This window comes from Pipra filicauda, unplaced genomic scaffold, assembly GCF_003945595.2.
Source record: "Pipra filicauda isolate LSUMZ 115617 unplaced genomic scaffold, ASM394559v2 scaffold161_size1661140_pilon, whole genome shotgun sequence".
Taxonomy (NCBI): domain Eukaryota; kingdom Metazoa; phylum Chordata; class Aves; order Passeriformes; family Pipridae; genus Pipra; species Pipra filicauda.
Genome location: NW_024104118.1, coordinates 1,237,876 through 1,262,442, shown reverse-complemented (window position 1 = coordinate 1,262,442; position 24,567 = coordinate 1,237,876). Strand labels below are relative to the sequence as shown.

The 24,567-nt window shown below is 39.5% G+C and overlaps 1 protein-coding gene across 3 annotated transcripts in view; it reads right to left on the bottom strand.

Annotated features, from left to right (window-relative positions):
• The window catches only part of SCAPER (S-phase cyclin A associated protein in the ER), a 142,251-nt gene that overhangs the window by 68,931 nt on the left and 48,753 nt on the right, over positions 1-24,567 (bottom strand). For all 3 annotated transcript variants that reach the window (XM_027712175.2, XM_039379267.1, XM_039379268.1), the window contains 2 exons: positions 11,196-11,332; positions 7,970-8,035 (listed from right to left, as the gene is read on the bottom strand). In XM_027712175.2, coding sequence (XP_027567976.1) covers positions 7,970-8,035; positions 11,196-11,332 — 203 coding nt within the window. The remainder of the gene's footprint in view (positions 1-7,969; positions 8,036-11,195; positions 11,333-24,567) is intronic.

The following is a 24,567-nucleotide window of genomic DNA, read 5'->3' as shown; positions in this document are numbered from 1 at the left end:
GGCTTGCACAAAGTGACCACAGAGTAATGGCAAAGAGAAAATTACATTAACTGGTCTCCTAGAGGTGAGACAGGAAGGCTGGAGATGGAAAGGCTGGAGAATGTACCACAGTAGTCACATGTATCCAAAAAAAAAATCATCAATATCAGAATATTCATTTGAGGAAGAACAGAGAGTTTCCACTTAATCAAGAGTAAACAGGAAACTCTGTGCCTTCTCTTTGAAAAAATTCAGAGCTTTGTTAATGGCTTTCGAGACATGCTGAAGACACAGATATGTTCTTAAAGTAAAAATAAAAATGATTTGCAGAATTTCAAATCTTGGACTTCTTATCATCTGGTCAGCTGAATCCATTAATATTCAACCAGATTTTTCTATGGCAAGAAAAATAAAAGGAGATTACATCCTGATGAGGTTTTTTTGCACTGCTATTTCCTCTGTGGAAAATGAGGTTGGAGGAAACTTCTGCCTATCACAGTAAGCCACGAACTAAAATGGGAAACAAAATTAAAAGCCAAAACTCAAACAACTGCAGGACTTGGACAGTAAATAAAAAGACCATAGCACCAATGAGAAGTGGAACTGCTGCAGTCCAGAGAGATGCTCCAGAAGCAGAGTATTGCTGTTATTCTCACAGAATGGTATTTAGAATGGCTGTTGCCTTGGCAATATCCTAGCACATCAAGCAAAAAAGTCTTATTATTTCTTTGAAATATCTACTCTAATTGCATATTAAAGCATAAAGGCATTGAAAAAACCTACCACACTATATTGTAACTTCATCTCACAAAAGACAGCAAGACAGGTTTCCATTTGCTTCATTTAACATCAGAGGAATGGAATTCCACCAGGATTAACCACAGAGGCTGAAGAAAGGCACTTTCCTAATCTACATCAGGTGTCGGCACACAGAACGTGTAAGGTTTGTCAAAATGCTCCTCACAAGGACTCAAAGGGAACATAATCATATTACACCAATACTTCTGCTGACAGAGGAACAGAAGTTTCTTTCTCTTCAGCCTATTAAGATGCTCTGCAAGCTAAACACCACGTTCACTTTCTGTCCTCGGTTTAAAAACAAAGCTGTACAACACGTTAACTCCCAAGGAAAAGCTTCCAGTTTTCCATTTCTTCTAAAAGTCTTTCTGGATGCTTTTCCAAAATTCCAACTTTCTAAGCGTGTGTTCAGCATCACAGATTAAGAAACTTGAAGAACAGATTTTCAATTCCACCACATTAAAGAATTACCTCTTACAGCCTCATACCCTACTGTGTGGTGAATCTTCTGCCAAAAACAGTTAACGGATGCTGTGTGATCACATGGGGAGGAGAAGGGAAATAAAAACTCCCTCCTCCCACAGAGAAATTATTTTAATATCCTCTATACTGACTTCTTGGCAGTATCAGAGAAATAAGAATAATTTTAGGACTGTTTCAAAGGACTAGAAATCTATGGAAGAGGACTTGTGCTTGGATGTAGAATTTACCATTGCTATGAACGGATTTGGAAAGAGAACTCTGTCCATTCTGGACTCCTTGTGCACTCCTGGTATGCAGTGTGGATTACTAGAGCATGGCATCAACACCTGACCCTGTGGCTATGTGGAAATACTGCTGAGTCCAAATTCAATCATTTTAGGACAATTATTTACTCTTCCTTCTGTCTCCCAATTTTCACTCCTCCGATGCTCACTATGCCATACAGGAATGATAAATGACTGAAACTTTACTGGGGCTGGAAAAAAGGGAAGTTAATGTCTTTTTCTCTAAAACTATTTCCATCTCACTAATTAAGGTTTCAGTACTGCCCACAAACAGATAATTCAGAATGCAGAAGAAATATCAGAAAGGACATAAGGCACTGACTGGCCTTGGAATGTTACCATAACATAAACTTTCATAAATAGTATGTTCAGCAAATAAAAATACAGTATCTGATCTTTTTGCACTGCAAGTGGAAAAACAAGGGATATTCAATATCAAAGGTTTTCCTTTTTAGCACGGGCTAAATATTTTTAGCAGGTTTAATATATTTTACAGGCTAAAGGAAAGAGATCTGTTAATATTTATAGGCCACATTTCATCTCCAGAAAAAAATAGCCTTGAAATAGTAACATCAATGTATTTCAGCACTTGCAGGTTTAAATCCATGATTTCTTGGCTGCACAGTGATGTATGCAAGGAAGGATTAGTGTGAGTGGGCAGAGCAGTGGATGCTGTGCAGTTCCTGCAGGGAAGGAGCGGTTCCTCCTCCGGAGGTTCCGGCGAGGGCGGCCAAGTGCCAGCCGGACACAGCCCCGATTCTTCCCCAGGCAGCCCCTGCCTGGAGAGAACTGAGAACGTCTGGGGAAGTTCCTGCCCAGCCCAAAGTGGAGCTTTGCTGGATCCCCTGGAAGCAACCTACATTCCCTGCCCGCAGTACAATTCACACTGTGCTGGCACGCGGGGCACCCTCCCATGGCTCCAGGTGTGCCAGGGAAACACAGCTGGGCACAGTCCCAGGCACTGCCAGATGAAAAACAGCTACGTCTGCAGCTTCACACACCTTCTGCAGTGTTTGAAAGGAAGCTCTCTGAAAAATGATGAAAAATTCCTATAAATCTCATTTTCTGAATGCATTTATTTGTATTCCTATGAGAACGTTCCAGCCTTGCCCTGAAGATGAAATCTACTGCTTGCCCAATCATAAACCTGTTATTTATCTGCTTTGAAAGTTTAACCGGATTTTATTTTACTTACACTTTGGCTCTTCTACAGTTTCCAGAGCTGTCTGGAAACTAAATTTTGCACAAGTACTTCCAGTTTCAGAGACTGGTTTTTTCCTGCAGTAATCAGTATTTTGGTATATTATCTTATAGCTGGCCTACTCGGCCTCTAGCCTACTACACCAAGAAGACCTACAAGGTGAGTTCATCCTGTGAATTCACTGATATACCATAATGAAAGTAAGAAAGCACTGTATTGTTAAAGACATTTAGCTATGGCCCTCTGCAAGAACAAACTTCACACTACATTCCCATCTTCTCTCCAGCAGATTCTTACAGGAAATAGTTCTTCATTTTCTAATTCTCTTCTTTTTGTTCTGCAGCCTGTTTTCAGGACAACAGTGGTTCCCATTTCCATACTACCCCAAGTATCCCTTTACACAGTGGAAAAGAAAAAGGTAAGTAAAAAAAATATGTGAAAACAATTCCTTCTTGTGTGAGGAGAGACTGGCTAAAATATTAGACAAAGGGGTTAAATTTTCTCCCCCTGCAGTCCTGTTAACTCCCTTCAGGCACAAGACAATCTTTCATTACCTTAGTTTCCCTGTTGCATTAAAGGATGATGTTTACACTTTGCTACCTGCAGATTGCTTTAACACTGACATGTATGGCCTTTGGATTAGAAGATCCTAAATAGATGTAAATAACCTTCTAACTTTGAGAAAATGTTTTCTTTCCCTTTTGAAAACGTGTTCTGATGGACACCTGAGAATGCTCTAATGGACACCTGACACACCTTTTGCCAGGTTAACCTGACAGACTGAACAATAAGCAAATACTCAGATCAGTTCCCAGAAAATACGAATTAATACTACAAATCCACCAAGAGTCCACCAGCATTTATAAAATTACCCAAGTGCCACCAGCGACCAACCAGCAAATGCACAGTGGAGAGAGGTCAGGAGCAACACTTGGCTGCTCCAGGTGAGAATGTCCACAGTCCTTTTCCTTGGATGTCCCTCTTGGCACATGAAATAGTTCAGAGAGCAGAATACTTACTAAATGAAGCAGTATTTGGACTTATACCCCTCACCCCCTAATGGGCACAATATTTTTAATAGATACTAAAAAAAAGAAAGCTTTCCCAGTCATCTTTTAAAACCCATTTCTAAAAAAGAACCACGTAGAGCCATTCACAATCCCAGTCATGAATCAGTACTCTGGAACTGAAAAAGGGATACACAGTGCCTATCAAAGCAGGATAAACCCTGTCTGCTTATTGCCATTAGTGTAGTACCACTGCAGAGCTTAGAAAGCACTTGGATCAGTGCTTCCTTAGTGCAAAAGATTTTATAAATCTCAAACCTTAAACTAGTAAAAACCACTGAAACAATCTATCAGCCGCAGCAGGAAATCGGTGGTCTTATAATATTAAAGTGGCTTAATCTTAAAGGTGATCTAAAAAGGCTTTTTACCTGCCAACTACTAATTCTGGGTTCTGTCTTTCTTCTGTAACAACTGACAACATGACTGAGAACTAAAATCAGATAAGAAATTGCATTCCATAAATGGTTTTAGTTGTTTGTGAAGACACAATCAGTTTGGGGGAGAGGAGTGGGTAAAGAAATGTGGCATAAGCAAGGAAGCATAAAGGGAAGACATATTTAATGATTTAATTCTAAAACACATTTGCTTCTGTTAAGCAAATAAATAAACCTACCTACTGGATCACATTTTAAATGGAATTTATAAAAAAGAACTTTTCCATTTTTAAATTCCACGGCCCACTAGGTCAAAAAGTGTTTTCTGTTCATTAGCATACTTCCACTCCAATCAGAACACCTCAAACCTTCCTTTGGGATGGACAAAAAGTATTGGCATTTGTTTGGACACAAAGAATGCATTTAGCACTCTGAGTCTGTCCCCCCTCCGTTCTGTGACATGACCTTTCTCAGTAACTTTGCAGATCTCCTGAGAGCTGGGCAGGGTTTACCTCCCAGCACTGGCAGGGTTTGCTCTCTCAGCCAGGTACAGTAGCAGTTAAACACCGAATCCTAGAGCAGCACATGGTGTTCTGGCTGAAAAGCCAATACTCTGACCACTTTCACAAGCTTCTCAGTGTAATAATACTCAGTGCAGACCTACTGCTGTTTGCTCCTTTCTGCTGACTCCTCTTCCTACTGGTCTTGGTTAAGTAGGATCCTGTACTTAGTTCTGTTACAAAGGTGCTGTTACAAAAGTCCTGTTATTTTTTCCTGTATTACATTTTGCCATGTAAACAGATGCAAGTCTGGACTAAAACACTTGCCTCAGGAAACTTCTTGTCCTCTCATGCTTTCCTTTACAGAAGGAGATAAAACTACCCTTCCCTATTCTTCCATTTTGTAATATGTGTGGTGCAAAGTTAACACATTTCAACAGGAACAGACTGGGCTTATGGTTGACTCACAGACACTCCTCTCTTCTTAAAAAGCCAGTTCAGACTTGAGCTCCCACTGCTGCCCCCTTGATTTCAAAGAAGCTCGCAGACATATGAGCCTCAGAGTAGATAAAGAGTTGTGTAATTTTGGAAAGAACAATAACCATGATATCTGAAACTATGTTTTAAAAATATAGATGTAAGCATCTGCTAGATCCCTAGGTTTCTGCAGGAAGACTGCAAAAGAGACCTCAGATCTGTGATGAGAGTGAGCTACACAGTGGCCACAACTCTAGTTTGTGTCTAAAAGGGCACAGCAATAACAGAGGCAATAAAGGAAGAAACTAAGAAAGCAGATGGAACAGAAGATTCTGTCTGGAAGCAAAGGAACTTTTAATCGCATAAAGAGAAATGAAAACTGTTAAATTTAAGATCAGTCAAAAGATTTGAAAATATTTTAAAAATTTAAAAATCTGAGTTTCTCTTGTGCTTCAGTTGAGACACAACTGACTAAGTTACATCACTTATGATCTCAGAAAGGACCTAAAGTGGAGGCACTACAGCTTATCAATATTTTCATTCACTTAAACATGCACATTTCTACTTTCTGACAATCAGACCTTAATGTTTTATTTCCTGGTAGCAAAGAAAAGCAAAACACAGAAGCTACAAATCTAGAAGTCTTAATATGCTACAAAATTAATCTTGAAAATGGAAGTGCTGATGATTAAGAAACAAAGCCAATTCCTTCCCCATGTGTTTATGCAGGTGTGCCATCTGCTGGAGATGGGGCATTTTCTTAAGTCAAACCTCAGTGATGGATTTTTATTATTTTAAAATACATCTAAGATTCAGCAGCAGGTTTTCAAGCTATTGAAAAGACTATGTAAAAGATACTGCCTGCAGGCTAGTTGTATGTAACTGCAAGGATCTGAACTTCTCAACCACCAGTAACTTATACAAAATGCCACCTTCAAGTATATCAGCAATTTATGAGTGATGGAAGCAATCACAAAACACACAGATTATTACCTTGGTCTGAAGACAAATATCCCCAGTCTGGAAAGTCGTCGCTATTTTAGGACGAGGGTTTTAGAATCCAACTGTGGAGACCCCACAGCTCCTTGGCTGATGCTACAGACTCCCTGAGCCCAACTACAAGTAAGGCACACACACCATCTGCCCACTGTAAATGGATGTCTCAGGAAAATTAAGAACAGGGCAGGAGTGCATAATCCTCTTTACTAATCTGTTTCTTTCCCCATTTTCATCTTCAGAGTCTCTGGGGCTGGATGTCCTTTCCCAGAACTGCAGGAATGCAGGTAAAGTGTCAGCTATCACCTGTGTGACTTTAGTCAGGGAGTTCCATCCATCTCCCTGCACTCTGCTTTAAGAACACTGGATTTGGTTCCCTCTGAATCCGGCTCCAGCTCTACCCTGCGCTCCCTCATTCCGGTACCAGGAAGGACAGCAAACAATCACCATCCATCTTTTCCAGGCCATTTAGGACCTTATAGATCTCTGTAACATAACCCCATTGGAACTTCCTCCCATTATCACATTTTTCCCCAGAATGAGAAGTACCAGCTTACTTATTTCCTAACACAGAAGTTACATGTAAAATTATTACAGATTTCCTTTCCTGCCTCCTCTGAACCTTTAACAATTCCAGCTTATCTGTTTGGAGACAAAGAACCAGAACTGCACATTGTATTCAAAAGATGCAGATGACCCAGGTATTTGTACATCTCATTGTTTTGTTTTTGCTAGTTTTTAAATAATTTTAACAAAGGATTTCTATAAACTACTGAGAGGACTGAGCTGATATTTTCTTGGAACTATCTCACATCTGCAAATTCAAGGCCCACACTTTGTATGTGAAGGTATAACTGAGTTCTGTCTTCCCCCTCTATTGTGTAGCACTCAATATACACTGGATTTCACCAGCCATTTTATTGCCTCACTAACTCTCTTCAAAATTATCATTCAGCATCAGCTCTTGTCCCTACTGTCCTGAATCTCTGCATGATCATCACACTCTGTCCTCTCACTGCTTGCCCTCTTTCTCCAAGTCACTTGTGAATATGTCAAACATTTCAGAACTGCAGAACTCTACTGGTGACCTCCCTGTTCTGCCAAGGACTGAGGAAACACTCCACTTCTTTTCAGCTTCTTAACTGCTTTCCACTTAAACTACAGCTATATAGTTTCTTTTAAAATCTTTGGTGACAGACCTTATCAAAATCCTTTTGGAAATCCAAATATTCTGCATCTTTTCCCAACTGGTTTCAGTGAAATCAGAAAGTAAGAGCTGAGCAATTTTCAGTTTCAAACTAAGGAGAAGGAATTTGTCATTGAGCACAGGTCTTGTTTTAATCTTACCATCCAGCTGTTTTCATCTGTGCCTTATCCTAGACAACAAAAAGGTCTGTTCTTTGAAAAGCTCAATGTCAGACTGGAAAACATCATATGCTTTCACCTTTCTTTCTGATCAAACGCAGGCCAAACATAAGATTTTCAGCCCCAGCATTCCAGTGCTGAATTTTCACCATCAGTCTGGAAGTGCAGGACTGGAACCTTCTCGTTTCCAGGTAAGAAAAGTATGAGCACATGTTCTCTTTACTACAGCAACTTCCATGGTTTAAGATACACAGTGTCTTCAAAAAAAAATGCATTTCTAAGGTCTGAGCTTTTGTATTAGAAACTAATGTGTAACTCAGGATGGCAACATGCCCCATGTTGAGGGAGAACCTTCCACACCTGCTCTGCTGGGAACTTCAGAAGCACTTCTGCAACAGACAGGGCAAAAAAGCACATGTCAAAGTAAAGAAAGTTTAATGCTTACTTGGATTTAAATGGGGAATCAGACACAGCATTTTTTGCTTCCATCAAGCTCTCATATTCCTTTGCCCTAGAGGAGAAAATATTCATTATTATTGACTATTGTCTAAAGTGTACAGGATGCAATATTAGTGACAGGGTTCAAACCTTTGGGTTTTTCCTGGTTCACAGTAAGGCCCAGCATTTCTGTCAGAGCTTCCCTGTCAGAATCCAGACTGGTGCTGAACTACTGGCCATTAGCAATTTATGATTAATATTACTGCTTTAGAATAACAGCAGTATACAAATGGCATATTTAAGTTGACTTTTGAAATGGTAGAAAACTGCACAAGTGATACATAGAAATGTAGTAATCTACTGCCGATTATAAAATTATTAGTGATATAACAATTTATATTATGATGTATAAATATAAAATATATAATTATTATATAAAATATTAGTGATTTAGACATGTAGTGCAGATCAGTACATCACAGATTATAATTAACATATAAATACTTGGTTATATTTACAGGCAAAGGAGTATTTTTATGTAACTACTGATTGTATTGTAATATAATAAATTTTAGGCAAACGACATAGAAACACCTCAAAGAATGACTGTTTTACTGCTGGAAACAGAAACACAACCTCTTTAGTCCCTTAAAACTATTATTTACACTGGCTATATGCCAAAAAGTAGGAAGAGGGAGGCGAGATGTTTTTCCACTGCTTGTTTTCACTCCAGCCAGCCCGTGCCAACAGGTGAAAATCACGATTTGCTCGTGGACCAAAGCAGGATTCACGGTGCTAATCCTGTAACCTGCTTTTAATAACACACACACACATAAAGCAAAACTAATCCAGGCACTGCAGTGATGCAGATGCATTTCTCTCAGGTATATAGAGTGAACTTTCCTTTATATTTTCTGTTCCCACAAATGGATCGAGTTTCCCAAAGCTACTCAGATCTTCCCTCAGCTGAACCGTTCCAACTTATGCTCCACGCAAATATTGTTACATCACCACCAGCTCTGATTTGTGGGTCATTAATAAAGCCATTAATCACAGCTGAATTCAGTATTAAACACGAAGGTGAGATTCCTTTATTAACCTTTTGCCTTCTTACCCAGAAACAACACATGTCAGCTTCTGCACAGACAAGTCAGTCGAACTCAAAAAATCACCCAAAATACCTGTTACTAAATGCACGTGGCTGGAGTGCTTTAAATCCATTGTAAAGCACACACCAACTATATGGTAGCCACCTCTAATGCTCAAATTTGGCCTTCATCAGGACTCCTTTTGCCATGGGAGTACCCAAATACTCTTCTGCCAGCAGCACATCCACGATAACCTGAGATAATTTACTCAGCTATATATCAGTTGTTACTGATAGCACCAGTTAAATGGCTTAGGGTTATAAATATAATTAATAAGACTAACAAAACTTCTCAACATATCTAATATCCCACTGATCACCATTTGTCCCCTCATTCACCTCCGCCCTTCATTGCTTTGATATTGCAGGAGTGATTTAAGATCTGGAAACTCAGGAGAGCAACAGGAACCTATTTGGATGCAGTTCTTATTTTTTTCCAGTTTTAAAATATCACAGCTTCCTAGAAACTGAAATGAATGCATCATTTCAAGAGCTGAGGTGTAAGGGTATTTGTTGTAACTGTTTCTTTTTATAGGGAAGAGGGAGACTTGTAGGTATGTACTAAAACATGGTCTGTAGATAATCTACTAACACCTACAAAACTCCAAATTATCAACATCAAAATACCTTTGCTTTATACCACTAATGGACATTTTTATTAGTAAGCCTTTTGTGTTGACATTAGAAAACTCATCGTGAAATCTTCAATTTAACTCTGAGTTATCTTCCAGGACAGCAAACCCACTGAAAAGTTTAGTCACCCTTTAGTAGGAAAAACAAGCCTAATGAACATGGATTTCATGTCTTGCCAAGATAACTCCTCTTAGATTTTGAAGCTTTCACTGTATTTTAAATAGTACATCACCTTTGTAAAATGATGTCCCTTTATTACTGTTTTAATTACAATTTTTCAGGACGAATATGCTGACTCACCCAACAGTCTGACACGTAAGAACTCAAGTTGTTCTGAAAAAGTTTTTCTCCTCTCAGTGCCAATAACAAACTATTTATCATTTGAACCTGTATTCTGAGGTCTGACAAATCTTTGACTAAATTCAACAGAAGCAGCTCTGGAGATTGGCCCCAGTAACTGCATTAAATCAACAGGTCATATGAATAACTCTGCATCTTGAGCAATCAGAAACCTGGAAGAACATTATCCACTTTCAACAGTGTGTTCTAATGTGCTGTTCAGACAGTGGATTTGCTCATTCAAAGAGGAAAGCAATCAGAAACAGTAATACATTGTAAAAGTGTGGTGTTTTGGGAGACTGATGTGCCTTTATTAGCATTATCATGAGTTAATAAAACATCTCATTTTTACTGGAGCTCTAAAAATCCACACAGGTGTTCTTCTCTTCTTTGCAGCCCTTCTTGCTTAAGAAGGCAGGGAAAATACATAACAATGACTCTTACCTACTGAGAAGTATTTTTAGAGAGAAATGCAAAAATATATTACAATATTCAATTAAGTATTAACCTCGGCTGGGGACTGTTCAGCTCTAGAGAGTGACACTGCCAGTTCATGATATAATGATGTCCTGCACATCATACTGATTTGCAGATGTCACTTTTTAGACTAAGAACAAATTGCAGGTCTGACAGCTCACTTTCCATTTTAAGATATTTTTATTCTTCTTGTTGTGACAGGCAACAAAAAATGATTAAATTTAGTCATGGGATTTGACACCACAGCGGGCTGACTCCTATTTGTTGATTACTATTGATTTTCTTTGATACTTCATTTAAAAATCAATAGCTAGAAAGAAAAATAGGCATGGTTTACACAAATTTAAACATGCTATTGTATGCTAGAAGAGGCTACAGTTTTGGCAGGGCACTGGCATCCAATTATGAGAAAAGCTCTTAACAGGTGAAACCAAGGGCTCCAGATCGATATTCAGTTTTCTTTCTCAATCAGAGAAAGTGGCCATAAATTAGGCTCATCAGTGTTATTTTCAAGACACTCCCAAAGCAAATAATTTTACATTTTTTTCAGCCTTCCACTGCACTCATACTAAAGGACAAAAGGTAAAGTTTAGAACAAAACTTAAAGGAAAAAAAAATAAAAAGGAATTTGTACTACCTGGAGTTCATCCGTGCCTTTAGCTTCTTGGCTTTCTTTTTAATTTTTTGTTTCTCCTCTCCATCTTTTAATGGTTCCACAGGAACAGAACTCTCAATCACAATGTCCACAATGTACTTTTTTAATGACAGGTGCTCCTGCAGAAAACAGTGAAATAATATTTAATGTTATAGTCACATATTTTTCCCAAGAAAAAACAGTATTATTTTTGTTCTGTTTATAATGTTTAACAAGAGGTTATGAAAATGAAGTTGAATTTTAAAATAGATCTTGGGAAAGAGATTATTTTACACTGGAGAGAACAAATAATGGGTATTTTCTAAAAAAGGAGAATAATTATTAAAAGAAGAATAAATACTGTGCCTTATTTTCAAGAAACTGTCATTTAACAAGTATGAACTCCAAGCTGACATCTTTTCTCCTCCAAGCTGCCCTTTACAGCTACATGAAACCTGCTCTATTATCATAATTCATTATATTAAAGAAGCTAATTCTGGTTTTTATTTTAACTCTTCATGAAAATCTAAACTTGCCTTAACTTTATTAAAATGCATTGAAACTATTCACTACTTGCAATATTACCATTTATTAGCGGGAATATTACTTCTCCTCTCACATGAACAAATCTGAATTTAAGTAAAATATTGGTAAAATCTCTGCTTCCCACAGAAGAAATGCTAAACAATTAGTTTAATGCCAGTTATTGGAATGTATTTACACACTTTTTAATCCACTGAGGCTTATATCTGTTTTCTTGTAGAATACCAAACATATTATGAAGTACAGGTTACCACTGCTTATTAGGATAATTTAGCCTTGAATATGATTAGGGCCACAATCAGAAGTGGTTATTCCTTCCTTTTTGGTAAGTATCCTTAAAATTCAAAGTAAAAGGTGAAGCGTTAAAAAATTTATAGACAGTATTTTCCAGAAAACAACCTATATTTTCTTTCACTGATTGAGGAAAATACTATGCCTGTTGAAAACAAAATAAATCTCTGTGAAATTTCCTGGAAAAAGACCACTTAGTTTTTGGAAAGCATTGCTGCATGATATAACCTAGCAATATATATTTGGTGAAAACAGTAAATGAAATAAGTATCCTAAATCATATAAATGCAAAATGAACACTGAATTAATATTAGACATAAGTAATCCAGTATAATACTCTAAGCAAATTCTAAAAGTAACATCAACTTCCACTTTGCTCCACTGCTACCCTGGATACCTCCCAGCACACCTGAGCACTTTTTCCTCAATGTATTTGAGGAATATTGAAGTTCTTCAAACTGTGCATGTTGTTATATATTGCTACAGCCACAGGTAACATCATTCTAACAGCTTCTGTAAGCATTTTCCCTGCCCTTAATATTATTTAATTTTAGCAAGACGTACTTAAAAGAAAACTTCCTAAAGGTATCTCAGAAGGCTGTGCCTGTGAGTCTGAGTCAGGAGGGCAACAGTCTGTGATGAGTTGGTTCTTAACCCACCTGTAGCAGTGCAGAACGGAATCAAAGAATCATAGAACGAGCTGGGTTGGAAAAGACCTCCGAGATCATCAAGTCCAACCCTTGATCCAACCCCGCCGTGGTTCCCAGCCCATGGCACTGATGCCACATCCAGTCTCACCTTAAACCCCTCCAGGGGTGGTGAATCCACCCCCTCCCTGGGCAGCCCATTCCAATGGCTGAGCACTCTCTCTGTAAAGAATTTCTTCCTAATACTCAACCTAAACCTCCCCTGGCACAGCTCAAGACTGTGCCCTCTTGTCCTACTGCTGGTTCCTGGGAGACGAGACTAACCCCCCCCCTGGCTCCCCCCTCCTGGCAGGGAGTTGCAGAGAGTGAGGAGGTCTCCCCTGAGCCTCCTCTTCTCCAGGCTGGACAACCCCAGCTCCCTCAGCCTCTCCTCACAGCACTTGTGTTCAAGCCCCTTCACCATCCCTGTCCTGGCTATGAAATCCAAGTTCAATTTTGTCTCTTTAGAGAGATGTGGTCCACTTAAAAATAGCTTTTCCCCTAAATTTCCCTTAAAAACCAGAAGCCTGGTCATAAGGTTCAAACTTCACAGGAAACAATGAGTTTGAGCCTGTCAGTGTTGAGAAAAGAAAGGACTTCCTCAGAACAGACTAGGGCACTACTGCTTTGCTACCAAGTTTCTGGGTACTTCACTTGTGACATCTATTAAAAAAGCTATTTATGAATTATTTCGGTGGGACAGGGTAGGTACATCCCTGCTTTCCAAACGGCACCAGTGCACCTTGGCACCACCCTTAGCTTAGCTCATGCCTCACCAGTGAGATGCAGCACTTGTAACACACGGAACAAAGGTTACTGTAGCTCTACATCTTTGTTCAACAGTGAAACTGGGACTTTGGTTCATCATATCTTCAAACTATCGTTTCTTCCAAGTGACAGCAGAGCAGAATGAAGAGGCCGCTGCACTGTGGAATGGCCCCCACCCTCGAGAGGGGCAGCACTGCAACCACGGGGTCACACTTGTGCTGGGCAGGAATCAGAGAGACAAAGCTCTGCATCCCCTTCCCAGACACTCATCTCCTTTTTCATCATCTCATCTGTGGCTTAGCAGAGGACTTGAAGAGAACTACAGGGTTCACCAAGCACATTCATCCCCCAGCCTGTGGGGCCAAGAGAGCACAGCCCGTGGTCACACCCGTTTGTTCACATGAACTCAGGCACCTCCGGGAAGGATGGTTCTCAGAGTTCTCAGCTTTCACGTGTGGCGGTTTGGGATATTATCAGACCTCATACATACAGCTCATTAAAGGCAGACTAGAGTAATAATACCTTGTGTCACAAAAACAGTCACTTCTTGAAGGTACAGATCAAAGCGTGGGATTAGCACCGTGGGCAGATCGACACCATTCAGGTGTGAAACAAGTAAAATTAATAGCTTGGTGTTGGATGACAACTGGTACCTGAAGAGAGCTGCTGCCACAGCACCCTTCAAAGCAGGGGGAAAATATTTACTCCCAACCTCCTACCAGCTACCTGAAAATATTAAGGTTTGAAAATCCACTGAGTCACACTGAAGTACAGGATGTCCCATCCTTTAAATAACTAAATTAATGAGTAATTTTACTTACATGGCCATTAGTTGGACAGGTTAACATATCACAGAAGTAACAACCAAAGGGAGTGAGGTCAGTGCAGTGTTTTCAAAGCAAACTTTCATTTAAGCCATAATGAAACTCCTCAGTCTCAGGGGGTGTATTTCTAATAAAGGTAATGCAGAATAACTGGGTAATCCAGTCACTTCTTCCTGAAAGCCTTTCGCTATTTTTTGTTATTATTTTTATATAAGTAAATGCTATATGCTGTAAGAATTTCTGAGACTAAATTAATTTACCCTCTCCCTAAAAGCATTCTGAGTTTGTCTTTACGACAAGTGAAGGGTCATTACTGGCCTCATTCTGTGCTATGCTGAGCACATTCTGACCCCAAATCCCCAGGTCTAGTAAAGCACCAGATCTTTGGAGAATTTAGGCCATTAAAAATGCAAAGCATTATTAAGTAGAGGCTCTTTTTTACTGAAATCTTCTGTCATTAAGATTTGTATTCACACCTACTTGAAAATGTTCAGTGAGGTTTCAGTCCCATCAGTTTTAGCTGCATAATTTCTCTAAATCTCTGTTTTAAAGGCTTATGAATTTTGCTGGTTCTGTCCTAACAGAACACTCCCTATCTCAGGATTAAAACAGAACCAGCTATGATGGTCATTATGTATCAGATTTCTGCCATCACTTCTCATACTTGCTACTCATCCTCTCAGCTCCACGGCTGAAATCAATGCTGGCACAAAACAAGGGATCAGCTTTCCCAGAGATGGCAGAATCTGTGCCACAAAGAGCAGCCAGACTGTTCCATGCTGGGATGTACAGCTGCAAAATATGGAAACAAGAACAGAGGGCTAATGTATTTCTTCATGATCCCCTGTGTATGTTCCTCTGTGTATACTGAGATGATGATGGCTCAGCAACCCATGAGAGTAGAAACACTCCTGCTATTTCTCTCCAGTGTTATTTATGTGCATTCATCAAAGCTTAGGGTTACTTCTAAAAATCCCCAGGTATACTGGACCTGCTTCTTAGAGGGAGACTCTCAGTCTCTAGCTGAAAAAGCTATGAAGCAGAAAAGTAACATAGTAAATATGTTCCACGTGATATTGAACTGCATTCTGTACAGACACATGTTGTTATTTGACAAAGCCATATAACCTCTAATAACTTTTATATAATGCCGAAGTAATTTTTAAAACGACATAAATTTCCTGTAAAAGTTCCAATACTTGGTTTACAAGCAAGGTGATAAAGACTAACATTAAATGCACATGTAAAACTGCAGCCCCCACGAAGCAGACAGAAATTAGGTTATTTACAAAAAATGACTTTGCTTTTCCCCCCTTCTCCCTCCATCCTCAACCGGTCTGACTCTCAGTCACTGAGAATCCTGAAACTTTCCAAATGCGACAGAAGGGCCTCATCTACGAACTACAAGAGAAATTGAGTTGCCAAAACCATTAAAGCTAAAACTAATAAGGTCACCCCTGAAGTCACATTCTTGCTGGTTATTGCCTAGTCCCTGAAACAGAAAATCAACTGCCTGAAACAGAAAATCTACCCTGCTCGTTTCATATCGTGAAGTTGATAATCTTAGTTGACTAAGCACTTCTTATAACCAAGCTTTTCTCTCTACACTGAATTACACTCCTTTTTCTTACTTGACATGTTTACATTTACAGGAATAACAGTATTATAATCAATATCCTCTGCAATACATTTTCAGACTGCAGAACAAATAGAATTGCAAAGTTTTTCCACGAGCAGTGTAGCAAATACTACAAAATGCTGAAATGCTATATAGCTGAGTAGGGTCCACTTCTGCTTGGATGAGGAAAACCATACCATAAACTGGATTCTGAACCTCAGTAATCTATATAAAATACAACAGCTGGAGAAGAAGTTTCCTAATTGACATCCTCTTCATACAATACCTATTCACAACACCAATACTCTTCACTAGCTCTACCCATTTAATATCCTGATTCCAGCAGCAGCATCCACGTATCTGTCCTTGCAGATGAAACCTTGGATATGTAAGTATTTATCAAAGCAGAACACAACTGCAAAATTATGTTCCTACCCCATCTCTGACTATGACACTTCTTGGCTGTCTGTATTACATATAAGCTACTATTTCACTACTCAGCAAATATCCGTAGGAACATTATTAAATTGTGAAGTGTGCCAAACAGAATCCTTCCCCACGAAATTCCTCAGTCTAAAGTTAGGACCAAGCGTAACACAAACACTTATTTCCCGTTCCTTTCTTGTTAAGTAAGTGTTGCCTTTTCATGAATTCTGCCTGGGGCAAGCCTGAGCAGGCAGGACAATCTTGCAGCAAAGCCTCTGAGCCAAGAAGGAAAGCCCAGCCTGGCTGTGTAGCTGCAGGGCAGCTGGAACTGCAGTCCCTGTGCTCCTGGGCACACTCTGGGCTGGGCTGGCTCTGCCACACGTGCAGGAACAGCCGGGCTCTGAACACCCAGCCAGGTGCTGGCAGGAGCGGGCAGGACCAGCACCCAGCGCATCAGGTATTGTCTGGTGCCTCCTCTGAGCTCTGGAGGGTCCCACAAAGCAGCTCTGCAGTGAAATCCTCTGTCCAGCTCCAGGCAGGGGAAGGTCTGACTGTCCCCTGTCGGTCTGTCCCGCACAGAGTGTGAGCCAGGGCTCAGTTAACCCTGGTTCCATTATTTATAAACTAACCATGTCATTTAAGTGGAAAACCTTCCCAGCCACTGGACTTTCACTCGACAAACTGAGCCAGAATGACCTTCCTGAATCTGAAGAGTTTATAGAGGTTTTTTCCTCTGTTATTTTTTCATTTTCATTCCCTTCCATATTTCTGGATTCTGGCCAGAACTGAAGCAGGAGTGCCAGAATACCATAAGACTGGTTATTCTTATTATTTTTGTATTCTTTCCAACCTTGAATCCCCAAGTTCAGAAAGAAAAGGCATTCTTATAAGTTTTCTAACCCAATTCTGCAGCCCAAGGTAACTTGAAAAACATCTGACTCTAGCTATTTACCTCAATTCCATATTCAGAGCACTCAAACACTTGTTGTTACTTGCCCCCTTATATCAGCATTAATATATAAAGAAATACCTGTAGTAGCTTATATCATATAATAATGGCTGTCATTCATCTACCATTTTAATAAAAAATACATATATCAAACTGAGTATTTTCCATAAAGGTAAGGTACATAAGGAATATATTCTAACAAATCAATTGGTAACTATTCTGAAGGCTACTATACCTTTTGGTTCTACACCTCTACCTGTTACAAAATAAACACCCCCCTATAACTGCAGAAAATCATTTAAATATGTTTCAATATTTATTACCAATGTCAGGAATAATGGTTTCTTACTTGTGTATATAGTCACTTATGGGATATCTTTGCCAAATTTTTAAGGTTTTTAAAGGCTCAGTTCTAAATCACATTACCACAGGAATATTTGTTCATGATTTTACTACATGTTTCAACAAAACTCCTCAGTATTTTATTTTTTCCTCACAGCCTAGGACAATATTTAGTATGGAAAACAGATGCTGAAGCAGACTGTGAGTTATATCAGAAGCATATTTCGATTTTAAACAATGACAGCTTGAAACACAAATGATCATTAATTCTTAATCATAAAGAAATCAAATACTGTTATAAGACCACAAGTGACGATCCACCTCAAAATATGAAGATTCAGATTAAGAAAAGGTATTTACCTGTTACCATTAATAAGAGTTATTATAGTTGATACATATATGAAGAAACAGGTTATAAAGTAATGAATATTCACATACTATTTCCTTCACATCTTGAATTTAATTAATTTTTTTTTAATAATCCTGCTTTTCAGCATGCCCAAACTAAATACTATTTTTACTTCTAGTACCAACTTTCAGTCACCTTGCTTGTCCTTAAATTCAACGACACAACAGTCTGCCACTAAGATAAATAGCAAATAATACTCTTAATAGTAGGGTCAGATATTTCTTCAAATTTTTAATATCATTCCCTTTCCCACTTGTCGCTCCAAAATGGGGCAACAGAAAGCAAAGTGAAGGTGTTTCCTCTGTGAGAATGAGAATTCTGCATCCTGGCCATGGAAAGCTGGAAGGCACTGACATTATCATGTGGCTGCAAGGGCAACTGAGAGAAACAGGGAGATGAGAGTGCACTTGGCCCTGCCAGCAGTAGTTTTTCTTACTGGCTGTGAATATCCAAGACATCCAAGCCAAAAAGAGGAAGAGTGCAGCTGCTGGCACTGATCTATCACAATTAAAGGCACAGCCAATAAACAATTAATCACGTACGTTTTTGCCAAGAAAAACAACACTTTATAATAAATTAAAGGTAAGAAGCTACTGCTACACAAAGTACAACAAAGCAGAATTGATGTATGGAGCACTGAGAGACCTTCTGCAAGCTGCACCGTGGATTAGACTTTCTAATTACTTGATTGTTCATGACAGCTTCTTCCAGGACAGAAGCATTCACAGCAGAATGACATGGCCTGAGTTCCTGGGCTGAAAGGATCACAGGTATCCAACAGATATGAAAAATCCATAAACAAAAAATGGACCACAGATGCTTGGCCCAATTCCACTCCTCTAGCAACACACAACCCTTCTCTAAAAAATAATCTTTCCTTCCTCAGGAAAAAAACATTGAGTAAAGCCAACTCAGCCAGAACCTGAGGCTTTACTGGGATGGGGGAGTTCTTGTTTGCAAGTGATTTACAGGTTGCTTCCACTGAGCCACAGAGAAGAAAAATGGGCTACTGTTGGAGAACTATAATCAGATGCCAAGAAAAAAAAATGACTTTACAATGAAGTCTATATTCTGTAAGTCTGGGCATAAAAGACACAGGCATATTGTTCTACATATGACCAAACTATAGTTTGCACCACCATACTGCCCAGAACTGCCTTCAGTGCTCTGTACCACCAGAGCTGAGTCGGGATCAGCTCCCTGTACTGCACTGGTCTGACAGAGCAGGCAAATGTCACCAGAGATGAAGGGCAAACACACCCCAGGGCTGCAAACATTGGGCACACAGACTTCACAGCTGGGGCTGCCCCTTCCCTGGAAGTGTCCTAGGCCAGGTTGGATGGGGCTTGGAGCAACCTGGTGTAGTGGAAGGTGTCCCTGTCCATGGCAGAAGGTGGGAACAAGATGAGCTTAAATGTCCCTTCCACCCCAAATCATTCAGTGACTCTGTGAATACAAGTAAACATGTAACACACACGTGAATGTTCCAAAACAAAAAAGAGAACTATTAATTGTGTGTAATAATTTTTAAAAGACCACATACCTGTGGGTATAAATACCTCAAACTCCTCTATTAGATGACACTAAAAAATTAATAATCTTTATTATTATTATTTTCCACTTTGCTTAATCATATCTTTTAGACAGGTTACCAAAGGAGTTCATAGAACACTATTATTCATTTAAATAGAAGAACTTGAAAACACTGATTCAGAAAGGAAAACAAATGCATTCTTTTCAATACTGCTAAGGCTGAAGCAATAAAACAACAGTTATATTTAATTGTTAATGAAAACATAGCAAACTAAAAAAAAAAAAATTTAGCAAACTGCAGGCAACATCATGTCCCAGACAAGAAAGCTCCTTGTAAATACTGAAGAAAAAGAGCAAGGGTAAGGCATGAAACTATTCCCACATCTCTTTCCATCAGTAATTTCCTCTGCAACAAATAACGGAGGCGGAACATAACTTTGAGAGAACAGCTCCATTTCTTTCAGAACGACAACTCCTCACCCTAAAAAGCTTTTAGAAACTCCAACTGCCAGGAACATCAGCTCTGCCCGTGTGCTGTGCTGGCTGTAACCCTCACCTGGCTGGCACAGCCCTGCCCAGGCTGGCTCCCAGCACGTCCTGCAGCAGCACCAGCCTGCCCGGGGCAGCTGCCAGCACAGCACAGGCTGTAAATCACAGCCTGGGCCCTGGGCAGGGCTGTGCCAGGGCAGGCTCACACTGCAGCCCTGGCCAACTGGGCAGCAAACACTCCTGAGGGAGCTTCAGGCACTGGCCAGCTGGTTTTTTCAAAGGAACGTGGGTGGGCTCAACCAACCACGTCTTTATATAAATCCTCACATTTTAGCGCTGTCAGTCTTCAGACAACAACCACCTCTCTGCTCCATCATGGGATTATGTTTTCATTTGATCTAAATACACCTCTTAGAAGTTCTTTGTTTCATTATATAACGACAATAGAGTCAGTTTTCTTCCCTGATAAAAAAAAAAAAAAAAAGGCACATTTTTCACATATGCAAACAAAGGTTCATTAATATTCCTCCATCCTGCTTCGGAATACATAAAATTTTAGCATGCACCTTATATAAATTAAGCAACTCCTGCCAAGTTATCTATTTCATCTGGTTTTTAGAAGTACTTTTCACTTATTGGAAACATTCACAGACCACATGGCATGACATGATTTATATTCTAAAAGTACCTTTAAACCGTGGCATATAAATAAATGCCAGGAGATACAGACAAGAGCTGGGACAATGGTTCAAAGGGAGCAAGCTGTAAGGATATTTCTCAAAGCTGTAAGGGGTATTTCTCAAAGCAAACGAGGACAGGCAAGAAAGGCAAAGACAAAAGGGAAAGCAGAGGGGCATAAAAATGGATCAATAGGAGCTACAAGTGGGAGCAAACATCTACAAGGTCCTTGCAGAGACCCCTCAGCCTAATGAAATCATCAGGTGTTGTCCTGAGGCTTTCACAGGCACCTTCTCAGTGAGGTCTTTGTGTCACACAGGCTTTAATTCAGCAAAGTAATTAGTCAGGACTACAAACATACTAATTGATTCCAGTGAAGTCAATGAAAGCAAATTGCTTACGCTGTTTACATCTTTTGCTGAGCTGAAAGCAATATGGATATTGAGAGAGGGGACGGGAAATCAATAGCACAGCAAATGGCAATGCAAAAAGGAGGGAAAGCTGAGAGTTTGATGGAAGAAGCCAGGCATTTAAGCAGGGAGAGATAATGGAGACAGAACGTTGTTACTGCACGGTGAAACCACATGGGACAGAGAAAGCTTCAGAAAGGTAGGGAAGGAAAGATGGCTTTTAGCCTGCTGGAAGAGTTTTTACCAACTATGTGAATTCATCTATCTAGAAAAGGCCAGAAAAAAGCAAAGTTACAAAGGAAGTAAAAAATGTGAACAGAACTTTAATTTGCTTGCACATGTTTCAAAATGTTTCAAAACCCGTAGGTGTTCTCTGTAAGAGAAATCTCCATCTGTTTCAGCTGGAGACTAATAAACCCCTAAACGAGGGGATTTTCACCCAAAAGGCTGAGGTGAAACGAAGCTGTCACACAATCTGAGAAAGAACTTCAAGCTTTTTCATTTTTAGTATCTTCCTTCAAAGCAAAACTCTTTTGTTTGTGTGTTCCACCAAGCACATCACAGCCACAAGTGAATTCACCTCACAGGATGGAATTAAACATAACACACGTTTAATTCCAAAACAATGGGATGCTGCTCCAACATGAAGTCTGCTTTTATCTCTGAAAATGTCTGTAAAAGTACAGAACTTATAAATGCTACAGCAAAGGGAAAAGCCCTAGAATGTATCAGTTTCTTTTTCCATCTGGCAAGATCAAATCCTAGCATCCACCCAGCCTGGAAAATTCAGTGTCAATGACCATTTAGTACAGTTTTTAACTTTCTGTTTACAGTCAAATCAACCAAAAACAATCCTTACCATGTGAAATGATATAATCATTTATTTAAATCAGTTTCTGAAGTCTTAAGGAGATACCTAAATCTTACCTTCTGAGACACCAGTACAGACAAAAACATTTCAAGTCCTGTGATTTCTCAAGTAATAACAAAGAAATTCTATGATCAGATTACAATTTCAAAAAAGCTTTCTTTCTAGGCAGCTCCCTATTATACTGAGCAGGCTGAACACAAAATGAGTCAGAGATCAAGAGTAAGTTATCTGGGGTGTCAAGTGCATAAGGTTAAAGGTGAAATTTTATTAGGTCAAAGGTGATATAAATAAAATCTTTTCTGTCAAAGAAGAAGGGTCACAGGCAAGACATATATAATCTAAAGACATCACAGATGACAAGTAATAACTTTAAGTAGTACAAGTATGTTCTCACTAGAGTTACCTTCACTGACTAAAAAATTGAAAACAGTGATAAATAAGTAACCATGGGTATTATAAAGCTTCCCTGGGATATGGTTTTACTTCTATGTAATACTCTTGATTTTTTTTCTCCATTATTTCAAAACTTGAGAAGTTACTGAAGGCTTTAGTTGTGGAGGTGGCATTAACTGTGCATGCTGAATAAAGAGGTACACAAAGCAGACTGCTCCAATAAATAAAACTACTTTCCTACGTTGCAGTGACCATATCCCTAACATGCATATCTTACTACTGCTCTTTGGAAAAAATAATAAGTAATGAAAAGCAGAGAGGGCCTCAAGCCAAGGAAATTTCAGATTACAAGAATATAATTCAGAATGTTATACTCAGACTAATTGAAATATAGCTATACATAATATATAAAATATTTAACAGTGGAAGCATCCATATGTTGCCAGCATGCTAAAAACTGTGCACCCCCTGAAGAATATTAAAATCCACTATCATAATCCTCAAACTGTTCATTCAGTTAGAACTGTTCTCTCCTTTCTCTCCTGCATTATTATTCAAGAAAAACATACATTTAGCCTTAAACTTGGTCTTAAGTTCACATCAAAATTTTTTGCTGAGAAACCCTGGATTTAAGCACATGATGTTGGACCTCACAAAAATCAGGATCTCTGTGCCCTCTAGTGGAACTTCTGTTTCCATCAGCTGGGTGCAAAAGCAGCTGTTGGTACGTGAAGAAAATATGTTGGAAAGTACATGTTCCCTATCCCAGAATAGAGTCTATCACACCTTGTCCTGCTCTGGGATTTCCTGGGATACCAGAGATCATCAGAGCGTGTCTTGTCACCATCTAACATGGGTTCAGGTTGTCCAAAAGGAAAATATGAAGGAAATTATTTGCTTCCCGAGCTCCTTAAAAATAAAGCTACCATTGCATGTGAAGAGAGAGCAGAGCTGTGTGGAATGGAAAGAGCAAAGGAGGAGTCCTGAGCAATGCCTTTTTCGGGAAGCTGGAATTGTTAAGCCACCACATCACGTGCTGTGAAGAGTGGATAATGCTAAATCAAAAGGAGATCCAGTTCACTGCTTTCCTCCAGATTCATCTGAGCCAGCTGCCCAGCAAGAACCACAGCTCAGTCACCAGTGGCCAGACAGACACCAGCAAAGGCTGGAGAGATCCCAGCCCATCCCAGTGCTACAGACTGGCCACACTTTGGCCTCCCAGCTTGTGTTTCCAGGCAAAGGGATGCAGCACAGAGCCTCCTCCCATACACCCAGTGAGGCACGCCTGGCACCTCAACACCAAATCCAAAATCACACAACTGCCCACTAACCACTGTCCAAGAGGAAAAAAAGCAGCTGAAAAAACAGTTTATGTACTTTCATTACAATTGGGAAGAGGTGGCAAAGTGCAGCTCAGCAAACATTTAACCCTCCAGACTCTTGTATCTCTCCAATTATCTTTTTCTGTTCTTTCAGTGATAACCAAGAACCACCCCTGTGGGTTTCAGGACCTCAGAGACCTAACTCTCCAAAGCTTTTTAGAAAAGTAAAGATGTTACAACTGGATGTAAGAAGCTGTAAACACAGATATTTTAGTACATAAAATAGTAACAAAAACTGTGAAGGAAAGTGAAAAAAATTACGACAACTGAACAGTGTCAATGGAAACAGATTCCCAAACATGACCAAGTTAAACCTGAATCAGCACTGAAGAACTGGCCTGCTCAGTATGTCCTCCTGACCCCTGACAGGTATAATACACAGGCATTCACAATTCTTTTGGGACGTGGCAGAACTCAAATTCCCATAGAAAAGGCCTTGACTCAACCCTGTAGTTCAATTCAGGCAGCAGCAAAGAAAAGTTAAACCAGACAACAATTCAGGTGTGTTTTCTACAGCACAGTCTCTTGATTTCGTAAGAAACATCCTCAATTGCTTCCTAAAAATCACCCGAAGTGCCAGCTGTTCTAAAGAAGCTACTGAAAAACTAACTATTGCTCTTCTTAGCAATGTTAATACTTAAAAAACATTTCCAACCTAACATTTTAAAGTAATTTAGCACTACAGTTTCGAGCACTAAGGACCTCGATGCACAGGACATCACATCTGACCACGTAAGGAAGGACTGAGGTATTTTCAGCAACA